This window comes from Lepidothrix coronata, unplaced genomic scaffold (genome assembly GCF_001604755.1).
Source record: "Lepidothrix coronata isolate B3197 unplaced genomic scaffold, Lepidothrix_coronata-1.0 Scaffold275, whole genome shotgun sequence".
Lineage (NCBI taxonomy): Eukaryota > Metazoa > Chordata > Aves > Passeriformes > Pipridae > Lepidothrix > Lepidothrix coronata.
In genome coordinates, this window is record NW_016690455.1 from 355,636 (window position 1) to 373,305 (window position 17,670).

The following is a 17,670-nucleotide window of genomic DNA, read 5'->3' on the forward strand; positions in this document are numbered from 1 at the left end:
CTCATTATGTCAGAGACTTCATTACACTGAGAGGTGTACAAATATGTACATAACCTAGCCTACGAGCACTGGAACTGGACATGCCAGTCGAGTGTCCATGGAGTGTGATCTTCTGGGAAGCCCACAGGCAATGTCTCTTTGGTCTGTCACATTTTTCCTCAAAGGAGGACGGAGGTTGTGGACAGTTCTGGGGAGGGGGCAGAATTTTCCACTAACTCAAGTACTTTCTGTGCTGTTTCCCCCTGAGAAGTTGCTGTGAGGGGTCAACGCCATGAAGTTTATGCAGAACACAGTAGTCATTCTAGGTGAAATGTCTGTAGCTCCATCCTCATCCACCTGCCCAAAACCAATCCATTCTGGTTTTGCTTAATATTGCAATATTTCAGTAACTCAAAACATACCTTGATTTCAAAATATGTCTTCTGCAAATAATGTCAGTACTCTAAATAGTCTTACATTATTTTCAATGAGGAATACACAAGTGTTAAGCACATTGTGTTCTAAGGAGAGCTGTCCTGGCTACAGTGTGATGCAAGCCCATCTCTCATTCAATGATGGCATTAGGAAACATAGTCATTGCACTAGACCTAGGCAAACTGGCTAAACACTATATTAGCATGCATTAGTTAATTTGTTTGTAGCAATTTGGAGATAACAAGCTCAGGATTTTAATACAATTTTTCTTCCCTGGACACATCTCTTGTCTTCATATTTAAACCAGTATGAAAAGGTCAGTAAACATTGAATTTGTAAGTGAAAGCTCTAAAATAGGACTTGAAAGAGCTAGTCTTTTGGGAGGGGGGGAAAGTGTGAAAAATCAGCTTGTTAAAATCAGACCTGCAATTTTGATCTCTTAACAGGCTCATATATGGTTAAGCATTTTTTTTCCACTAAAAAAATCTTATGTCTGGATCTAAATCTTATTTAGTTTAAAACCATTACCCCTTGTCCTATCACTATCTGCCCATGTAAAATGTTGGTCTCCTGTGACTGAAGCCACATGAAAATGTGAAGACTCCATCATGACTTCATCCCAGGGGAAGCACCTAGTTTTGTGAATTCCTGAGCATATGCAGCTTCAGCGGAGAACAGCACAGACATACCTCGCCCTAAAAGCTGTTTGTTCTTGCCAGAGCCTCCTGGCCCTACTTCCCTCCCTTTGAAATCCACCCCAGTGGATCTGGAGAGGACTTAAACCCCACTGCCTCAGCCTCTGTGGACATTAAGCAGCTTCATGTACAGTTTTCACTGTCCCAAAGGATAGCTGTATCCTTGGGACCATCCCAGTGAGAAAAACACATTTTTGTCCCTTTTGCAGCAGAAGTAGTGAAAGCACTGTAAAACACATCAAAGATGAAAAGTTGCATGAAAAATGTGCACTAGTTAGCACACAGCTTTTAAAATCTTGAATGGAAATATTGTTCTTAAGACACATGTGGGAATCAAATGATGAAATAAAGCTGGCTGTATTTAGATTGTTCACAATCTATTTCATTCCTCTTAAAGAAATAGTTAGGTCATAGTTCAAATGTTGAACAGTTATTTTTATCTCTCTTTGTAATAGTGGATGTGTGTATTTTTCCTGGAAAAGAATTGCTCACTGAAATGCAAAATCGGGAGAAGGACAAATATATAAATGATTATTAGGATGTTTGCAGCCTTTAAAACCTACCATACCATCATCTTCTCACACTAGTACAATCCAAAATGATGAAAGACAGTAGAAGGGAATTAGAGTAGTCTTAGTAACTAACATCAGATTCACAAAGAGAATTCCTGATTAATGGAAGTCCATGCACTAAGTACTTCATAAAGGCAATTAAATAATGTGGTGGCTGAAGTTTAACACAAGAAGAAGGAACAAAAATAAAAATGGAAAATGAAGGGCTATATGGAAGGAAGACATTGGAAAGTAGCGTAGGAAAAAGGCAGGAATCCTATATATTCCACTGTCGTTATATTGAATGCTTGTCCAGACAAGATAGAACAAACGAAAATCAACTCACAGTGTCACACATCTGGACACAGGCCTTACAGAGGTTTATATGAATCCCTCTTGTCTCTAACTCTTCCCCTTTGGGGGCATAATACCTTATATTCCTGAACTTTAAGGGTTACCAAGTCCAATTTTTCCCCCTACATTTTAAGATAAATGTCATAAAATGTGGTGTCCCACCTTTCAGAAACAAGGTGTAAGTTTGCCACTGTTTTCCTGCTTTTTTCATTCTTTGCACCCAAAATTGCAGCAAGGAACTATGCTTTTCATTATCACATTCTTTTCTATTCTTTATGAAAATCAATGTTTGCTTATGGCAGCTTCAGAGTCTCAAGTGTATGGTGTCTAATGATATTGCTTTAAAGTTTTATATTATATCTTTATAACTTAGGATAATTATTTATAGTTGCAAATCATAATGTAGCAGCATTATAGGAAACAGAATGCTGGATTGCATTTGAAAGGGAGAACAGATTCAGGGTTTATTATATTATTATATTATTATGTAATTATATTAGAGAAGGCACTTCAGGGGCTACAGAAGAAAGCAACTCAAATTGTAGCAGTTCTCAGAAGCTGGGATAGTACAAAACAGATTTCATTCATAGCACTCTTGTATCATTATCACTGTATATATAGCCATTAAAGTATAATTGAAATATAGAAAATCAGGAAATAAGGGAACTGAAGCTAAGTTTTTCACGTGATCAAAAAGCATATGGGAAAAAAATATGGGGGGTGAAGGCCAGCAGTTAAATAGAAAATAGAAGACTCCATGCAATTTCTGCTTTTAAAAAACAGACAGGAGATTTAGCAAAATTGCAGTGAGGGAGTTCTAATGTCCTACTGAAGGTTTGTTTCTCCTTCATCACGTAGTAAAAGCTTTTTGAAACTGCATAAATGAAAACTAGCTCCTAATCACATCCTGGAATACAAAGACACTGAGATGCTTTATATGGCACATCAGGTTTTAATGAAAATTTCGGTAAGAGCAATGCACAGAATTGCTCTGAATTTTGTCCGTTGTCTCAAAGAACCATCCTGACACTGGAAAACTCCAAGCAATATGTATCTCTTAACACATCTTCTCCCTGGTTTCATTTCTGCCATTTCTTACTTGCATAACTGGTGCTGAGGATGCGCTGCTGCAGTAACTATTCAGTACCTGACAATGTATTTTCATTGAGTGCCTCTTCAGGGAGCTCACATTGTTGAGAAATGGACTTTGTGAGATTTTCTGGACTGTATCTTTCACTTGATTTCTACCTTTATTTTTCACATCCATTTAGTAGCGTGAGTCCTGTTCGACAGGCTATGAGTTAGAGATCTTATTTTGGTGTATTAAGAGGAGATGTGCAAATCTGGCTGAGATTTATGCCAAGTTTGATCTCAAGAGAGGAATATTTCGTGGCTCCTGTATCCCTGGTGAATGTTGTTTCTAAAAGGAGAAACACGGAACCTGAATTTGGTGTGTCAGGAGAATCTTTCTCAGGTTTTTCCAGGGGCACTTAGACAAATGTTTTAAATGGCAAAAGTTATAGTTTGGTAATCTTTTTACCAGAACAGAGTTTTTTGTTGGATTGGTTTTGGTTCTGGTTTTTTGGGTTTTTTGTTTTTTTTTCAAAAATTTTAATTTATTTAATGGGTGAATGGGACAGCGAGTGCTACTTGTTGATTTTGAGTACACATAGAGCTAGCTAGCAAGCTGTGACTATGTATTGTCAGTTTTCTAATTCTTCCTCTCCAAAGTAGGACACATGCCTAGGGCATGTAATATATTTACAGTGATACCAGTCATTGTATTACTATCTCACAGTTTCAGGCATTTGCTCTACCTGCATATGTCACACAAACAGAAATGGTGCTCTTCTGCTATAATTTTGCTGATATTTATCTATATTGACTGTTCAGGACCAAGTAAGTGTATGTAATCAATTAGGAATAGTCAGTGTTTAAAATGAAATCCTATTTCCATACAATTTGACAGGTCTAAGTCTGTCATTGTGCCTGTTATAGTCATAACATAGTGTTTTCAGTGTAAAATAGAAGATTCAGTAAAGAATAAATGAGTAGCTGGGTAGTTTACCTGGATTCCCATTCAAAATTATTCTCCTTCAGTGCTGACCATAATTCTGGTAGGGCAATTTGTATAAAATCTTTCAGGCTTTAAGTGTTTTTTTATGGTGACAACTTTTCAGCATTTTCCAAGATTTTCTGCTGGAATTAATAAAAATCAATGTTCTGTATAAGCTGATGCTGGCTCTGCTGACAGAGCCACCCTAATATTGACAGCAGGGCATTTGTGTATTTTTCTTTTTTTTTTCTTTTTCTTTTCTTTTTCATTGTTCTCAGACATTAATTGTACTGATACTACAAATACCCTTATGTCAGAGATTCTGAGGACCCTAAAGTTGTCACTTTAGTGATATGGTTCAAAATTCTTAGCACGCTTTCTGTCCTGTTGGCTTAATTCTGTGTTACACTCCCAAGATCGTTTGTTTTGTCAGAGTGACTGCTGGCTATGTAGCTGGGGATGTTCTGAATCTCTAATTGTGGAAATCAGCAGCATACTGAAAACTGGCGTTTTTATTTGGCAAGAAACAAATTAGCAGCAAAACAGTGGTTAAAGTGACAATATATTGCACCAGTATGGTAAAAATGGACAGATCAACCTTCAAAAGCAATACTTTTAAATGAGAATTCAATATCATGCCTACTACTGATTAACCTGAAACCCTACTGAATTTCTGGGTGAACTGTAATAATTTCTTTATATGAACATATTCAATACTTTATGGTTTAAGAAGAATTTTTGACAGTGAAAAAAAAAAAAAGCTGGCACCTGCAAATAAAGGTGCAAGAGAGAGAAAAAGGATCTTTGAGGGCTATTGTTCTAATCTTCTTCTTTAAAAGTAAATGATAATGTAAGTATTCTTCTTTTATCTCCATCATGGGCAGAATTGGCCCCTTTCAGGCCCTTAAACCTATTGTCTTTAAGGTGGTGTGTTTTGTCTTGAGGAGGAGAGTAGTGAAGCTGCAAATCTGTTATCACCGAGATGGAACATCAGGGAGGTGTTCATAAAAACTAAATTTCACCTGCTGAGTTTATCACCCCAGATTTCCTCTACAGACAGAAAGAGATCTGCTTTAAATCACCCCTTGCAAGTAAGGCCCCTCTGGAGGGAAGCAAACTCCAGTGAAAACTGCTTCCTTTTCTCCTTCTAACTGTTCTCCTGATTGCTCAGTTGTGTTCCAACCTTTTCTCTGTTTCCCAAATATAGACAGATCTGCACACACACACACATGTGCAGATATTCTGATTACTTAATTACATAAAATATAGTTCAGCAGTGCAATAATGGTCAATCACGCTCTGTTTATACAGACGATAAATCTCTGTCCCACAGGTGTTCATCCCACTCATGATGTGTAGTAAGGCTTTAGCTTTCATCGCAGTGGCTAAAGCAGCCAATTGCATGAATGGATTTGAATAAAAAGCTTTAAAAATGCTGTAACTCAAGCTCACAAATGTTTTAAAGCTTTCATATCTTCATTTTTTTCTCTGATTTGCACCCACAGTCCAAATAAAAAGAGATTGAGACAGAGTAAAATAATGTTATACCAGTAACCTCGAGTGGGCCAGGCTGAGTAGACTTCCGCAATCCAAATGTGTCTAATTACTACAGAGAGGTTCATAAACTAACCTCCAATGGGTCACAACTCTGATACTGACTTCTAAACAAAACCCATTATAATTTTGCTTGTATTAAATCAGGTATCGCTGAAAGTAAGTGAAAATAGAGCTTCTGCACTACTCCAAGTAGGCTTTTTTTCTTTTCTAAAGAAATAGGTTTAGAAGACCAAATTAGATTCTGGCATGATTAATGCATCTCACCAAATTCTTGCAGAGTAGCAAATTAGTTTATAGTGATTTTCTTGAAAACAAATTAAACGGCTGCACAACATCACAAGAATAGAGATGTTCTTCATAACATATGGATAAATGATTCAATTGAAAGGAGATGTAATCAAACTGAAAATGTAATCCAAATGTTTCAAATATTACTGTCCATTATAGAAAAATGTGTAATTACTTGCATTTTAACACATGATGTTTAATCTGCAGTGGCAGAGCAGCGAGGAATTAATCTGCATAAGGTTTGCACATATTCTAATTACAATATTCCTTTTTAAGTGTTTTTAATATCATTCATTCAGTTAAAAACAAAATTCTAATTTTGCTAATAACATATTTTGTGAACTATAGCTGATTCGCCATTCGTGCACTTGATTGATGTTTCTGAAAATATTATATAACCTCTAAACTTGCTTTTCCCCCCTCCTAAAAATGTAAACATTTTTACACCTGTTTGAGTCTCCACAACTTATATTCAAAAATGCAGAGTAGAGAAAGTCTCATGGGATGCAATTATTCATACAAAAATCTGCCATTATTTTGTATAGAATTAGATGAGTTGAGAAAGATAATGGAATATTTAGGGGTAATCTCAGATTTCTGTAATGACCACATGTGGTCCAAGGGCCAAAAATTACAGTAATGGAATAAAATAAGAGTCTAACAATAGATCATTTGTAACAAGGTAAATCTTCATAGATAAAAACATGAAATGCTTTAATTCTCTTAGCTCTGCTATTGTGTGAGAAAGCTTATTTCCTGACTAAAGGTGATGACTGCTTTATTAATTGAAATTTAGTTCTGACAAGTATTGCAGCTTTAGGAACTCTTACTGAACTAGTCTAACTGTAAGCATTTTCCAAGACAATTGTAATATCTAAAGTGAGTCAAATAAGAGCTTTTGAGAAGTTTTATCTTCAGACTTGGTAGTCAACTACAGATCTCTTTCTTTATTTCTCCTTTTTTAGTCTTTAGTCTGTCATATTGTCACTGGACTAGTCTGTGACAAGTTTTACCAGAAAGCCCCAATGTATTTGGGTCCAAGAAATAGATAATATACCTAGTAATGTTGTTTAAGCATTATAGATTAAGGTATTCTTTACTCTTCCAATTTAAAGATTTTTTTGTCAATGTAAGGTGTCAGAGATCTTGGGAAAGTATCTGCAGTTCAATTTCTCCCTTTATTTATAGAAAGTGCATTGACTTCTTTTCATGTAGAAATCATTTGTCTGCAGTGGAAGTCTTAATAGTGGAATCCATACACCTGGATTTGGGTTACCCTTCACCAACAGGTTAGGTTAAAGACCAGTGTTATGTAGTCATTTTTCATTCCCACAGTATTTTACATTTCTTCCTATTAATTTGTATTCCAGTATTTTTCCTTGATTCATGACGCTACTGCCCCTCCCTATTCCTCCAGTCTTGCCTAAGTATTCTTTGACTGTCATTCCTTGTGTTCCTCACCACCAAAGTGCATCTTGCTGATTTCCATTGCTGAAGCTTCTCCAAAACACCATCTTCCCTCTGCCTCTCAAAACAAAAGCCCTTGCCCTGCTTCTCTGCAGCATACTTTTCCATTACTGCCACATTGAACTAATACTGTTTTAGTCAGGTTTATTTCATATCTTTCTCTAATTTATTTCTTTTTAATCAAGAAATAATTTCTAGTCGGTCCATTGAAACCCTTTTTCCCTTGCCTCAAATATAATCATTCATCATCAAGACCCACCATGACTTGCTGTTCCCTGCCTATAATCTCTTACGCTGTTTCAGATGAAAGGTCCTCTCCCAGCTCAGGTCACACACGATCTCAATCTTCCTCTACCCCTTCTTAGAGTAAGTGCATTTCTACTTCCATCTGTGCTGCCTTCCCTGGGCAAGGAGCACAGGTTGGATTGGAGTACAGGTCTGACAATTCAGTCCAGCTAAATGCAACAGTCTCACATTAGCTCCTTTTAAAATTAATCAGTGAAGGAGCAGCTGAGGGAACTGGGGTTGTTTAGTCTGGACAAAAGGAAGCTCAGGGGGGACCTTATTGCTCTACAACTAACTGAAAGGAGGGTGTATCAAGATTGGGTCTTCTCCTAAGTAGCAAACAATATGACAAGAGGAATTGGCCTCGAGTTGCACCAGGGGAGGTTTAGAGTGACTATCAGGAAAAACTTCTTCACCAAAAGCGTTGTCAGGATTTGGAAGAGGCTGCACAGGGAAGTGGTGAAATAACCAATCCTGGAGGTATTTAATACTTATTCATATATGTAGCACTTAGGGACATGGTTTATGGTCGACTTGGCAGTGTTAGGCTAATGCTTGGACTCGATGATCTTAAGGATCTTTTCCAATCTAAACAATTTTATTATTCTATGATTTTTGTGTTTCAGGAGGGCTCGAGATGAGAAAAGAGAGTGGGAGAAAAAAATCTTCAGTTAATCAATATTATGTTGCCCCAATCCCACTACCACAGTGTCTCCAGCTCCTCCCTAGGTCCAATTCATCAGGACTCTATTTGAGGTATCCCAAAGTGCATTGTCAAACCATGCACATCCATATTCAGACATGCCAAAAAGCTCATGCTCTCTCTTAGCCACTGGCAGGCTGGATAGTTTAAAGGCACCAGATGTTGTACAGACCTGGATTACAGACTAAACTACAGATATCTCACTCTGAAAGGGAAGGAGAACTACCTAAATGCACACTAAAAAAATTTGCTACTGGCCCCTTGGAACACAAGTATTTCACACAAATATGTGTGAAGGGCCATTTCCTTTTCAAAATGAGAAAGTTTGGGAAAGGCTGAACTTTCTTAAAAGGCACTTTATTGTATAGTCTGTATTTCCCACAAACTGGCAGCAAGTAATTTATAAGCCTATTCTGGGAATAAGAATTTCTTAGTCCCTTATAAATAGTTCTTATTACTAAATAGCAAAGGTATAATAAAAGGGAGCATGACATCTTCCCTCTACTAGTGTGTGGCTATTTAATTCCACACAATTGTTATTTAGTTTATTATTGTTATGGTCTAAGCTCTGTCTCGTATTTTACTTATTTAATTAAGTTATATGCGTAAGAAAAGAAAAAACATACCTCCTGGCCTCTTGGCTGTCTTCCCATCTAGCAAAAATTATCACTGAAAAAAAAATGATGGGGTTACTTCCCCAAAGTAATTTCCTAGTTAGTTTAGTTTGTTTAATATATCTTTCTTATAGTAAGAGTGGTGTCAACTTAAAATACACATTCATGCACCAAACAGGAAGAGAAGCCCATAAAAAGGCTGTGATTTTGAGGTGCTGTCAGCTTGTCCTTTAAAAATAATCTAATTCAAATACAAAAACATTCAATATGACAGGTTATGAAGATACTTATTCTTCTTGGCAGTTGCTTATGATTATTTTTCTCTGTGACTAAGTCTGCGATCTCTGGATACTGTCTAGGCACACCTGCCAGATCAGGAAACTTGGATACACATGACGGATTTTACTATTTTCTGACTCTGAAATGAACTTAGATCTGTTGTGTTCCTCTAGCCATGTACAGTCTTGAACTTCAGATGACTCTTAATTTGTCTCCTGGAAAGTAGGCACTTCAGTATCAGGTTTGTACTTGCTTAGCAGGAGGTTTTGTGGATCATGCTTTTGAATACCAAGTTTTACTCTAGTTCCATTTTATGTACCTTTTGGATATCTCCCAACATGACTTGACTATAGCAAAGGAGTATGTAGCACAAATGACATGTTGCCCCTTTCAGTCATGAAAATTAAGCATAAGTTGGTCTGCTTGGAGACTGGTTGAGAACACAGGAAAAGTACAGGAAGAACCAGAAAATCTTGAAAATATTACCAAACTAAATTGAATAAGACTATTTCTAGCACAATGTCTTATAGAAACTAAGAGAATTTTTTCAGTGGGTATTCAGAAACACTTGCCTAGTAACAATCATCTAGAATTTTATGTTCCTCCACTATTATACACATCATAATTAACATATTTATTTTCTATGAAGAATAAATGTGTGCAGTCCTAGTATGCATTCATAAAGGTTATGGTGAATGTGATCTACTTCATCAAATTAAGAAATAGATAATACAAAACTTCATTATTAACTGAGGGGGTTGTATACAAAGGTCAGTTGTGCATATATAATATACATTGTGTATTTATAAAACAGTATTTTTATAGACTTGAAATATTGATAAATGATAGAATTCATTAAAATTCCCCACATAATAACTGGTAGTTTTATAGATGAGCAAGAAATTATCTTCACTGGCTTTACTGTGTGCTATGGTCACCTTCATGAGGCATCACAGACTGTAATTCTTATCACTTAGTATATCTTCAAACAGCTCAGATTCATTTCTACAGATATCCATGGGCATTACATCTTCTACAATGGAAAGATTTTGAATAATAGATCCTTTATGATAGAAGGACTCTGTCCACTGTGAGGTGAACATGTACAGTAACATGTCTTTAAAGAATAAACAAATGGAAGTAACACAAAGACTTCTGGGCACTGAAGGGTGAAGCCATGACTTTAATAGTGTAGCATTTACCCAGTCTTTTCTGTTTAAGTCTCTGTATGGCAGCTGGCATTTTATTTTCATTGCTTAAAGTCACCTTAAGCAGTGACTATAATTTTGGTTAAAATGTCAAACAAATCTAATTGATCTACCTGACTCATTTTATTGTCTTCAGGTTTCTGAATGTTCTGATTCTGCATAACAATGGCATGTGTAGAAATTTAATCAAATGAAGACATCTATCCAAATGTTATGTCTGAATAATACATATTCAATTGAGAAAAACATTTCTAGTTACCTGCCTAACCATGAATCTGAGGTCATTCTTTGTTCCCTCACTTTTAACAAAGGGGATAGTAAGAACTCAATGCATTTCTCATTAAAATGAACAATAGAGGAGGAAAAAAGGTTTTAAATATGCACGCCAGCATGTAAGACTAACTTTTTCAATGTAAGGGGTGGTTTTTTGTAGCTGTATACAATCAGAGGAAAAATGTTTAAGCATCCCAGCATGGGTATTTCCATTTAAATCTGATTACAGTGAAATAAAACTGTAGCTATTAAAGGTTTAGAAGAACTACAAATACAAGCAGTAAAAGAAGACAGTTAGTAAATGAGGTAGTAAAACATTTCAGCAGGGCAAACAGTTTATAGCACTCAGCCTTCCTATAGCAGACTGTGCTATTCACCACAGACCCGTGCACTGCTCCCCGAACTGCACTTAAACCTGCAATTAACCTTTCACGCCTAATGAAGCTGTTTTGCTGCAAAATTAAAATATATAGTGCTGCCTGTTTTTACAGAGACTAGGAGGAGAGGATCTCAAAATGAATGACTTTTTCAGATGTTTTTGTTCAAATGCAGAATTAAAGTGCTGTTTGTATATAAATTGGGAATGCGCTTTCGAGGTGATCTCATTTGATATGCTGTATTTTATTCCTCTACTTATTAATGGTTCTGTATTATTGTAAAAAAAAAAAAAGAGAAACAATTCACACACCAGTAATTTTATGATTAGATGCTTCCTGAGAATAAACTGTTACCATTTAACTTCCATTAGGAAAGACAATAGTTCTGCTAAAGATAAGTTCATATTGCTTTCTCTGGTATTTTTCTCACTGTGGATGCAATTACCTCTTACAAAAATATACTTTCCACTTATGTATTTGACTGGGCTCACTTCTTAATGATCTATGCATATATATCCTTAAAACAAGCTAGAGATAGTTTTATCTGCATAGAACTAGGTCAGGTTATTTCTATAACATTTAGTAGAAAAACAAACTAAATTTAAATATAGGTCCGGGTCTGCAGCTAGGCTTGGATTTCCAGAAATTAGCCTAGTGAAGGTGACCTGTTGATTCTCCATGTAGGATACATACTGATTCCATTGTTCCTTTCCTCCACATTACTCAAGAGTCAGAAGCAACCAGAGATCATGTACTGATTTGGAAAATACCAGTTTGGATATTAGGTAAGATATTTAAATAGCAGCCCTCAGAGAAGGCAGGTAAATGTAATAACTTTGGAATTGAGGTAACACATATAAATCACTTTGCGATTTGCAGTTCCAACTTCAATGACTATAAATGTATTCACATTTGTTATTTAGATAAAAAACCTGTAAAATCAAGGGAATGTTTTGTTTTGGGTTTTTTTTTTCTTTTATTGAATATTTGAGTCACAGCAATTTTTTTCTGTTATATTTTGATGTAAATTCTGCTTGCTTGAAGTGTCTTTGCATACGCTTGACTTGGTAAATTCCTTTAGACTGCCACTCTGAAATAATGAATTGTTCCCCCAGTTAATTGTATTGCTTTGATAACAAGGAACTATGCTGGGGTGTAGAGAACATAATAAATGAATTTCATCAGATGATTTGTGTGACGTTTTGAAAAATGATCTTCTGGAGTGACTCAATTTTAATGGAACTCCATAAACATGCCAGTATATCCCAGTATGTACTGTTAGATTTGAAAGAAATAGTTCTTCCATTTTGTTAATTGTCATGTCAAGGGAGGTTAGTCTAAAAGCTTCAAATATATTCTAAAATATCTTATAAAAGGTAGAAAATCTTTACTAATAATTGTCCTTCTGTTTAGCATGCTCCCTAAGCCTAGATGTTAAAGATGGGTTTACATATAAGCAATCATTAAAACGTTATTAAGGTTTTATCCTTGAATTTGATAATACCAGTTACTGCTAATACTTTAAAGGTGCCTCAATGATTTCAAAAATTTAATTTGTCAAAAGTCCAATTTAAAGCATCACTAGCTCATGCCAGGAAATATCTGTGTATGTGAGAAAAAATGACTTGATTAATCTTGGCTCTTACGTATCTAGAAAAGTATCAATGATAATTGTACTTAGCATTTTACAGTGCCATGCATTTTCGAAAAGCTGTATGCACATTAATTAATTCTTGCAACTTTTTTGTGAGTTAAGAAAGGTAGTGTTACAGATGCAATAGCATAGATTTTTTTCACGATACTGGAAACCTGAACCAAATCTGACTGTACAGCATATACTAAGAAAGAAAACTGTAGCAACACTTGTAAGTGAAAAACAATTTTTGCACAGTTTCTTAGTAGAAAAGTGCCGTGACAAGAGACCACATGAAAAATATTGCAAAATTGGATTCTGTGTAATAGATAAATTGAGTTTGATATTGGCTTGAGAATAACAGCCTATTAGACATGGTGAAAAATATTTTCAAATATTTCCTTGTAGAGTAGTTGGAAATCGAGATGTATTGGGCAGCATTACCTACATCATGAGTATATGTAGATGTCATGATTTTGTTGCAGTAGAACATTTGAGTAACATGAATACTCCTAATTCATTTGATTGCAATATCACCTGCGTGAACTTAAAAACTCAGAACTGCCATGTATTAAGCACGTTCTAATCACAGGATATCTGCAGAAGTCAGTAATTTCTAGAAAGCCTGAAGTAACAAGCAAATGGAAGAATAAATTCTCAACCTACTAATTTCTTAGGTATAAAGGGGAAGCCAAACAAGGAGCAGCTGAGGTCACTTGGTCTGTTCAGTCTGGAGAAGAGACTGAAGGGAAACCTCATTGCAATTACTACTTCCTTGTGAGGAGAACAGGAGGGGCAGACATTGATCTGTTCTCTCTGGTGACCAGTTACAGGACCTGAGGGAATGGCCTGAAGTTGTGTCAGGGGCGGTTTAGGTTAGAGATTAGGAAAAGGTTAGGGTGGTTGGGCACTGAAACAGGCTCCCCAAGGAAGTGGTCACAGCACCAAGGATGCCAGAGATCAAGAAGCATCTGGACAACGCACATGGTGTGATTCTTGGGGTTGTCCTGTTCAGGGCCACGAGTTGGACTTAGTGATCCTCGTGGGTCCCTTTCAACATAGGATATTCTATGATTCCTAAGCATGCCTGTCCATGCCCTTGGTAATACCCTGTTAGGATAATAAAAGGTCATGACATATCAACAAATTAACCAGAATCTGAAAAAGAAGAGTTTTGGTGAGTTGAAAACATATAGAATTTACCCAGGCCAACATCATCATGTTTCACTGCCTTTTCAGTAGTCTGTGCTTTCTGGAAAGATATATTCTTTTTCTTTTGTTCATGGTATATACTAACCTCTGAATATTCCCCAATTAGGGAGGCAAATATATTGCACAGGCAAATATTCAAGGATACAATTTTGTTCTAACTGCAGTCTCAATTTCTCTCTTACTTTTGGATAGTTTTATCCGTTCCTAAATGCAATGCACAAACATTTAGTAAGAGAAAATCTTTGTCAGAGAGCCACTGGTCCATATAACCAAGAAAATGGTGATAAAGAGAGGTCATGCTAAGATCACACAGCAAATCAATAACAGACTGAAATAGAAGTCAGTTCTCCTGATTTCCAGTCTGGTGTCTTAACTGCACTTTTTTCCTTCCACTGTTTCTTCACCAGGTAGCCTTTCAGAAAGTGAGAACTTCTTATCTAACTCTGAAATAAAACTGATCACTTCTGGGAAAGTACAAAAACTTGGTATGAAAGGAACCATCACACTGCTCTGGAATTCTTCTCAGGAAAGCTGAGCATTAAATTTTGTTTTTCCTTTATTTATCTTACAGGTCTTGCAATTGCAAGTGCACTGATAGACATTTCACAACAGAAGCCTGCGGACTGTAAAGATAAGAATTCAGGAGTCAGAAATCGAAAACACCACCTTTCAACACGTCAAGGAACTTGTGTCTGAGATTCAAAAACTACAATTGTATATTCTGTAATGTTTTCTTTTTAAATGGCTTCCATTGAAAGCTCTACTACAGCCTCAGTTTTTTATGGAGGCAAATCTATGAATGAACATATGAGGTACTGTGCTCTGTTCTAGTCACACAGCCTGCTATACCCCAAAGCAGAACAAACTTGTGGAAGGTGTGAGTATGTTTGATGAGCTTTAATAAAAGGAGTGGATCCTGGTATCAACAAAATACTAAATAAAATACCTAGTATTCTTAATCCTGAACATATCAGAGCAGAGAAAATCCTTGAACACAACTACGAAAAACTTTACATTGTTTTGTAATGTAGAAGCAAATTGTATAATTGAAAACTGAGCAAATTCCAGAAAACTAAAGGAAATTTTTGTATAGCTTGATGTAACAACGAGAATTGTACAGTTCCTTCCTTGTAATCAGCATGAAAATTTCTTTCCAGCAAGCAGGAACTAAAAAGGATCATTTGGATTTAGATGTTCTTTCATCATTGCCTGAAATAGATAGGCAGCTTTTGAACTTAGCATAGGTGTAACCCAAGAACACCACATGTTAATATTTGAAAGATAATTCCATTAAAATAGAATAATTTGAGCATTTCATGATTGTTTTTCTTTACACTGAAAACACCTCATATACATAATCTGTGCTGCAGCAGAGTGATGGGGGGCTTTCATGTCTCTGTACCTAAGGGTTCGTCCTGAATTCAGAATGATATATTTTACAAAGAGGGTCCTTTATGCCAGCTAACTGATTAGCAAAATTAATTGAGCATGGAAAAGCTTTTTCTGCAGTAAAATTTCCTTTTTTTTTTTCTGAGACAGTCTCCAAGATTGCAAATCTAAGGAGAGTTGAACTTGCTGTTATTCAACCTGCTTCCATTTCAATATTGAAATTTGCTGGTATCTATATATTGTCCTGACCTCTAAGCAGGAGAAATGAATCCCAGTCAGCACTTTGGCCTTTGTTTTTATAATGTAGTATGGATTTTTTTCCCCCCAGATGCAGAATTTCATCTCCTTCTCACTTTCATACCCATTACATAAATTAATTAAATAAATAAATACTTAGAAATCCAAGTTGCTTCCAACAGTGGTTCTCAAATCCAACATCCAGTATGGAACCTCACACAGTCAGTACTCAACAACAAGAAGCAGATTAAAGAGTTTCCTTTCCAAAGGACATTAGTCTTTTGGGGGCTCAGTAACCACAACAGATAACCCAGCGAACAGCTTTAATGGCCCTCAGTCTTTTTATTTACTCAAAATTCATGAATATATATAAAAGAGCAAGAGAATGTTAAGGGGTAAGTAGCAGATGTGTCATATTCTCATTTACACATTACACATTGACAGCAGTATAATATGAAACTAGTAGTTTTGTACAAGGTTGTTGAAAGTATAGTTTCTCAACTCCAAATTTGCCACCATACTAGTACAGGAGAGTGATACAGAGGTATAAATGTCTCATGTAATGATAGACTTTTGGTAAATATGAAAGATATAAAATGATAATTGATGTTTACTATTATATCTGTATTTTTTATGTTCTTTTTATTTCAGGAAGATGATGACATTTTACTGTTTATAGTTGACTACATAGTTACTTGCATGCCATGGTGGTGCAGTAGCAGTAATAAAGCCCTGTTGTGAGTTGTGTTTATTTCCTAAAGCCATTCATACATCAAAGTACTCAGCTTAATTTGGATGAGGACTAAATGTAAAAAGAATTATAAAAAAGGAACTATTGTACAGTATGTAGTTATATCTTATACAGGAATATTAGGTTGCATCTAACCATCTCTATTGTTTTGATAAATTATGCACTGATGAATTATGGTATAATTAATTCTTATACTGGCATGATTGTTTCAGTATTTTCATATCTTAAAATAAGATTATTATCTTAAAAGAATGCCATCACAATCTTGTGAGTTTTATTGCCTATTCTGACCTCATATAACTTAAAACTTAAAAAATTTCTTTTTAAAACTTCTATTGGGAACTTTCAACAAGTGCTACTTATAATAGAAAAAAAATCATCATTGGAAGACAACTTTCTACCAGTTTTAAAGTTAATCTGTTCAAATGATTATAAACTGATGGAACTGGTTTATATGATGCATACACTTATGAAAAGGAAAGAACCACTTGTCTGGAATATATTACTAACCCTGTATTATCCTCAACCTAAACATTTCACATGAGAAATATACAGTGTGTGTTTTGTGTATATACTGGAAACTCCATCCACAGAAGGACCATATGGTCCTGTAGAACAGTTTTGCCTGTACTCACTCATAAAGGATTACATTCCTCTGTATCTCAACCAGAGTTTAAAATATACTTGAAATGCAGGTGTGAGTTTTAAAGGGATTAAAATATTTTATTGCAACACTGAAGATGAGCGAATAACGATCAGCCATTTTACTGTGTTTTCAGGTAAAAATGTTTTTTTATTGTACAAGAAAAGCATGTTTGTCATGGGATCATTCAGCATTTCCCTTCACTCTGAGAATTTTTTTCTAAAGTATCTTTCTTCTCCCAGGATCCCTGATTGCATGCAAATCAGTAAACTCGTATAATAATTAAATAAATAAAAATACTTACATAATGGCCACACTTAAATACAAGAAGTTTGCAAACACATCTCAAACCAAAGTTTCAGAATAACTCTTACAGCCTTCTTTTTGAAAGGTATAAGTAGCCTAAAATGTCTGATAACTACATTTTGTTAGTTGTTGGCAAGTGCAAACTTTTTAGTAATGACCACTGTATATCAGATGAGATGTTTTATGAACTGTCACATTATGATTACTTCATGAAAAGGCCATTTTTTAAAAACTCTTTTCTCCGATTTAACTTTGGAACCCTTTTCTAGAGTTAGAAAATGTTGAATGGCCTGTTTTAATGTGATTTATATTGGATGAAAAATAAATAAGTGCTGTTCTGGTAAGTAAGCCCCAGTGAAGTTCTGACTCTCAGGATTC

General features: G+C 35.6%; 1 protein-coding gene across 1 annotated transcript in view; it reads left to right on the forward strand.

Moving 5' to 3' along the window:
* Positions 1 to 17,046, forward strand: part of LOC108507930 (attractin-like protein 1) — a gene marked incomplete at its 5' end in the record, with an annotated part of 367,858 nt that extends 350,812 nt beyond the window's left edge. The window contains one exon of the mRNA XM_017836299.1: positions 14,538 to 17,046. Within this exon, the coding sequence (XP_017691788.1) occupies positions 14,538 to 14,662 (125 nt within the window). The remainder of the gene's footprint in view (positions 1 to 14,537) is intronic.
* Positions 17,047 to 17,670: the final 624 nt, after the last annotated feature.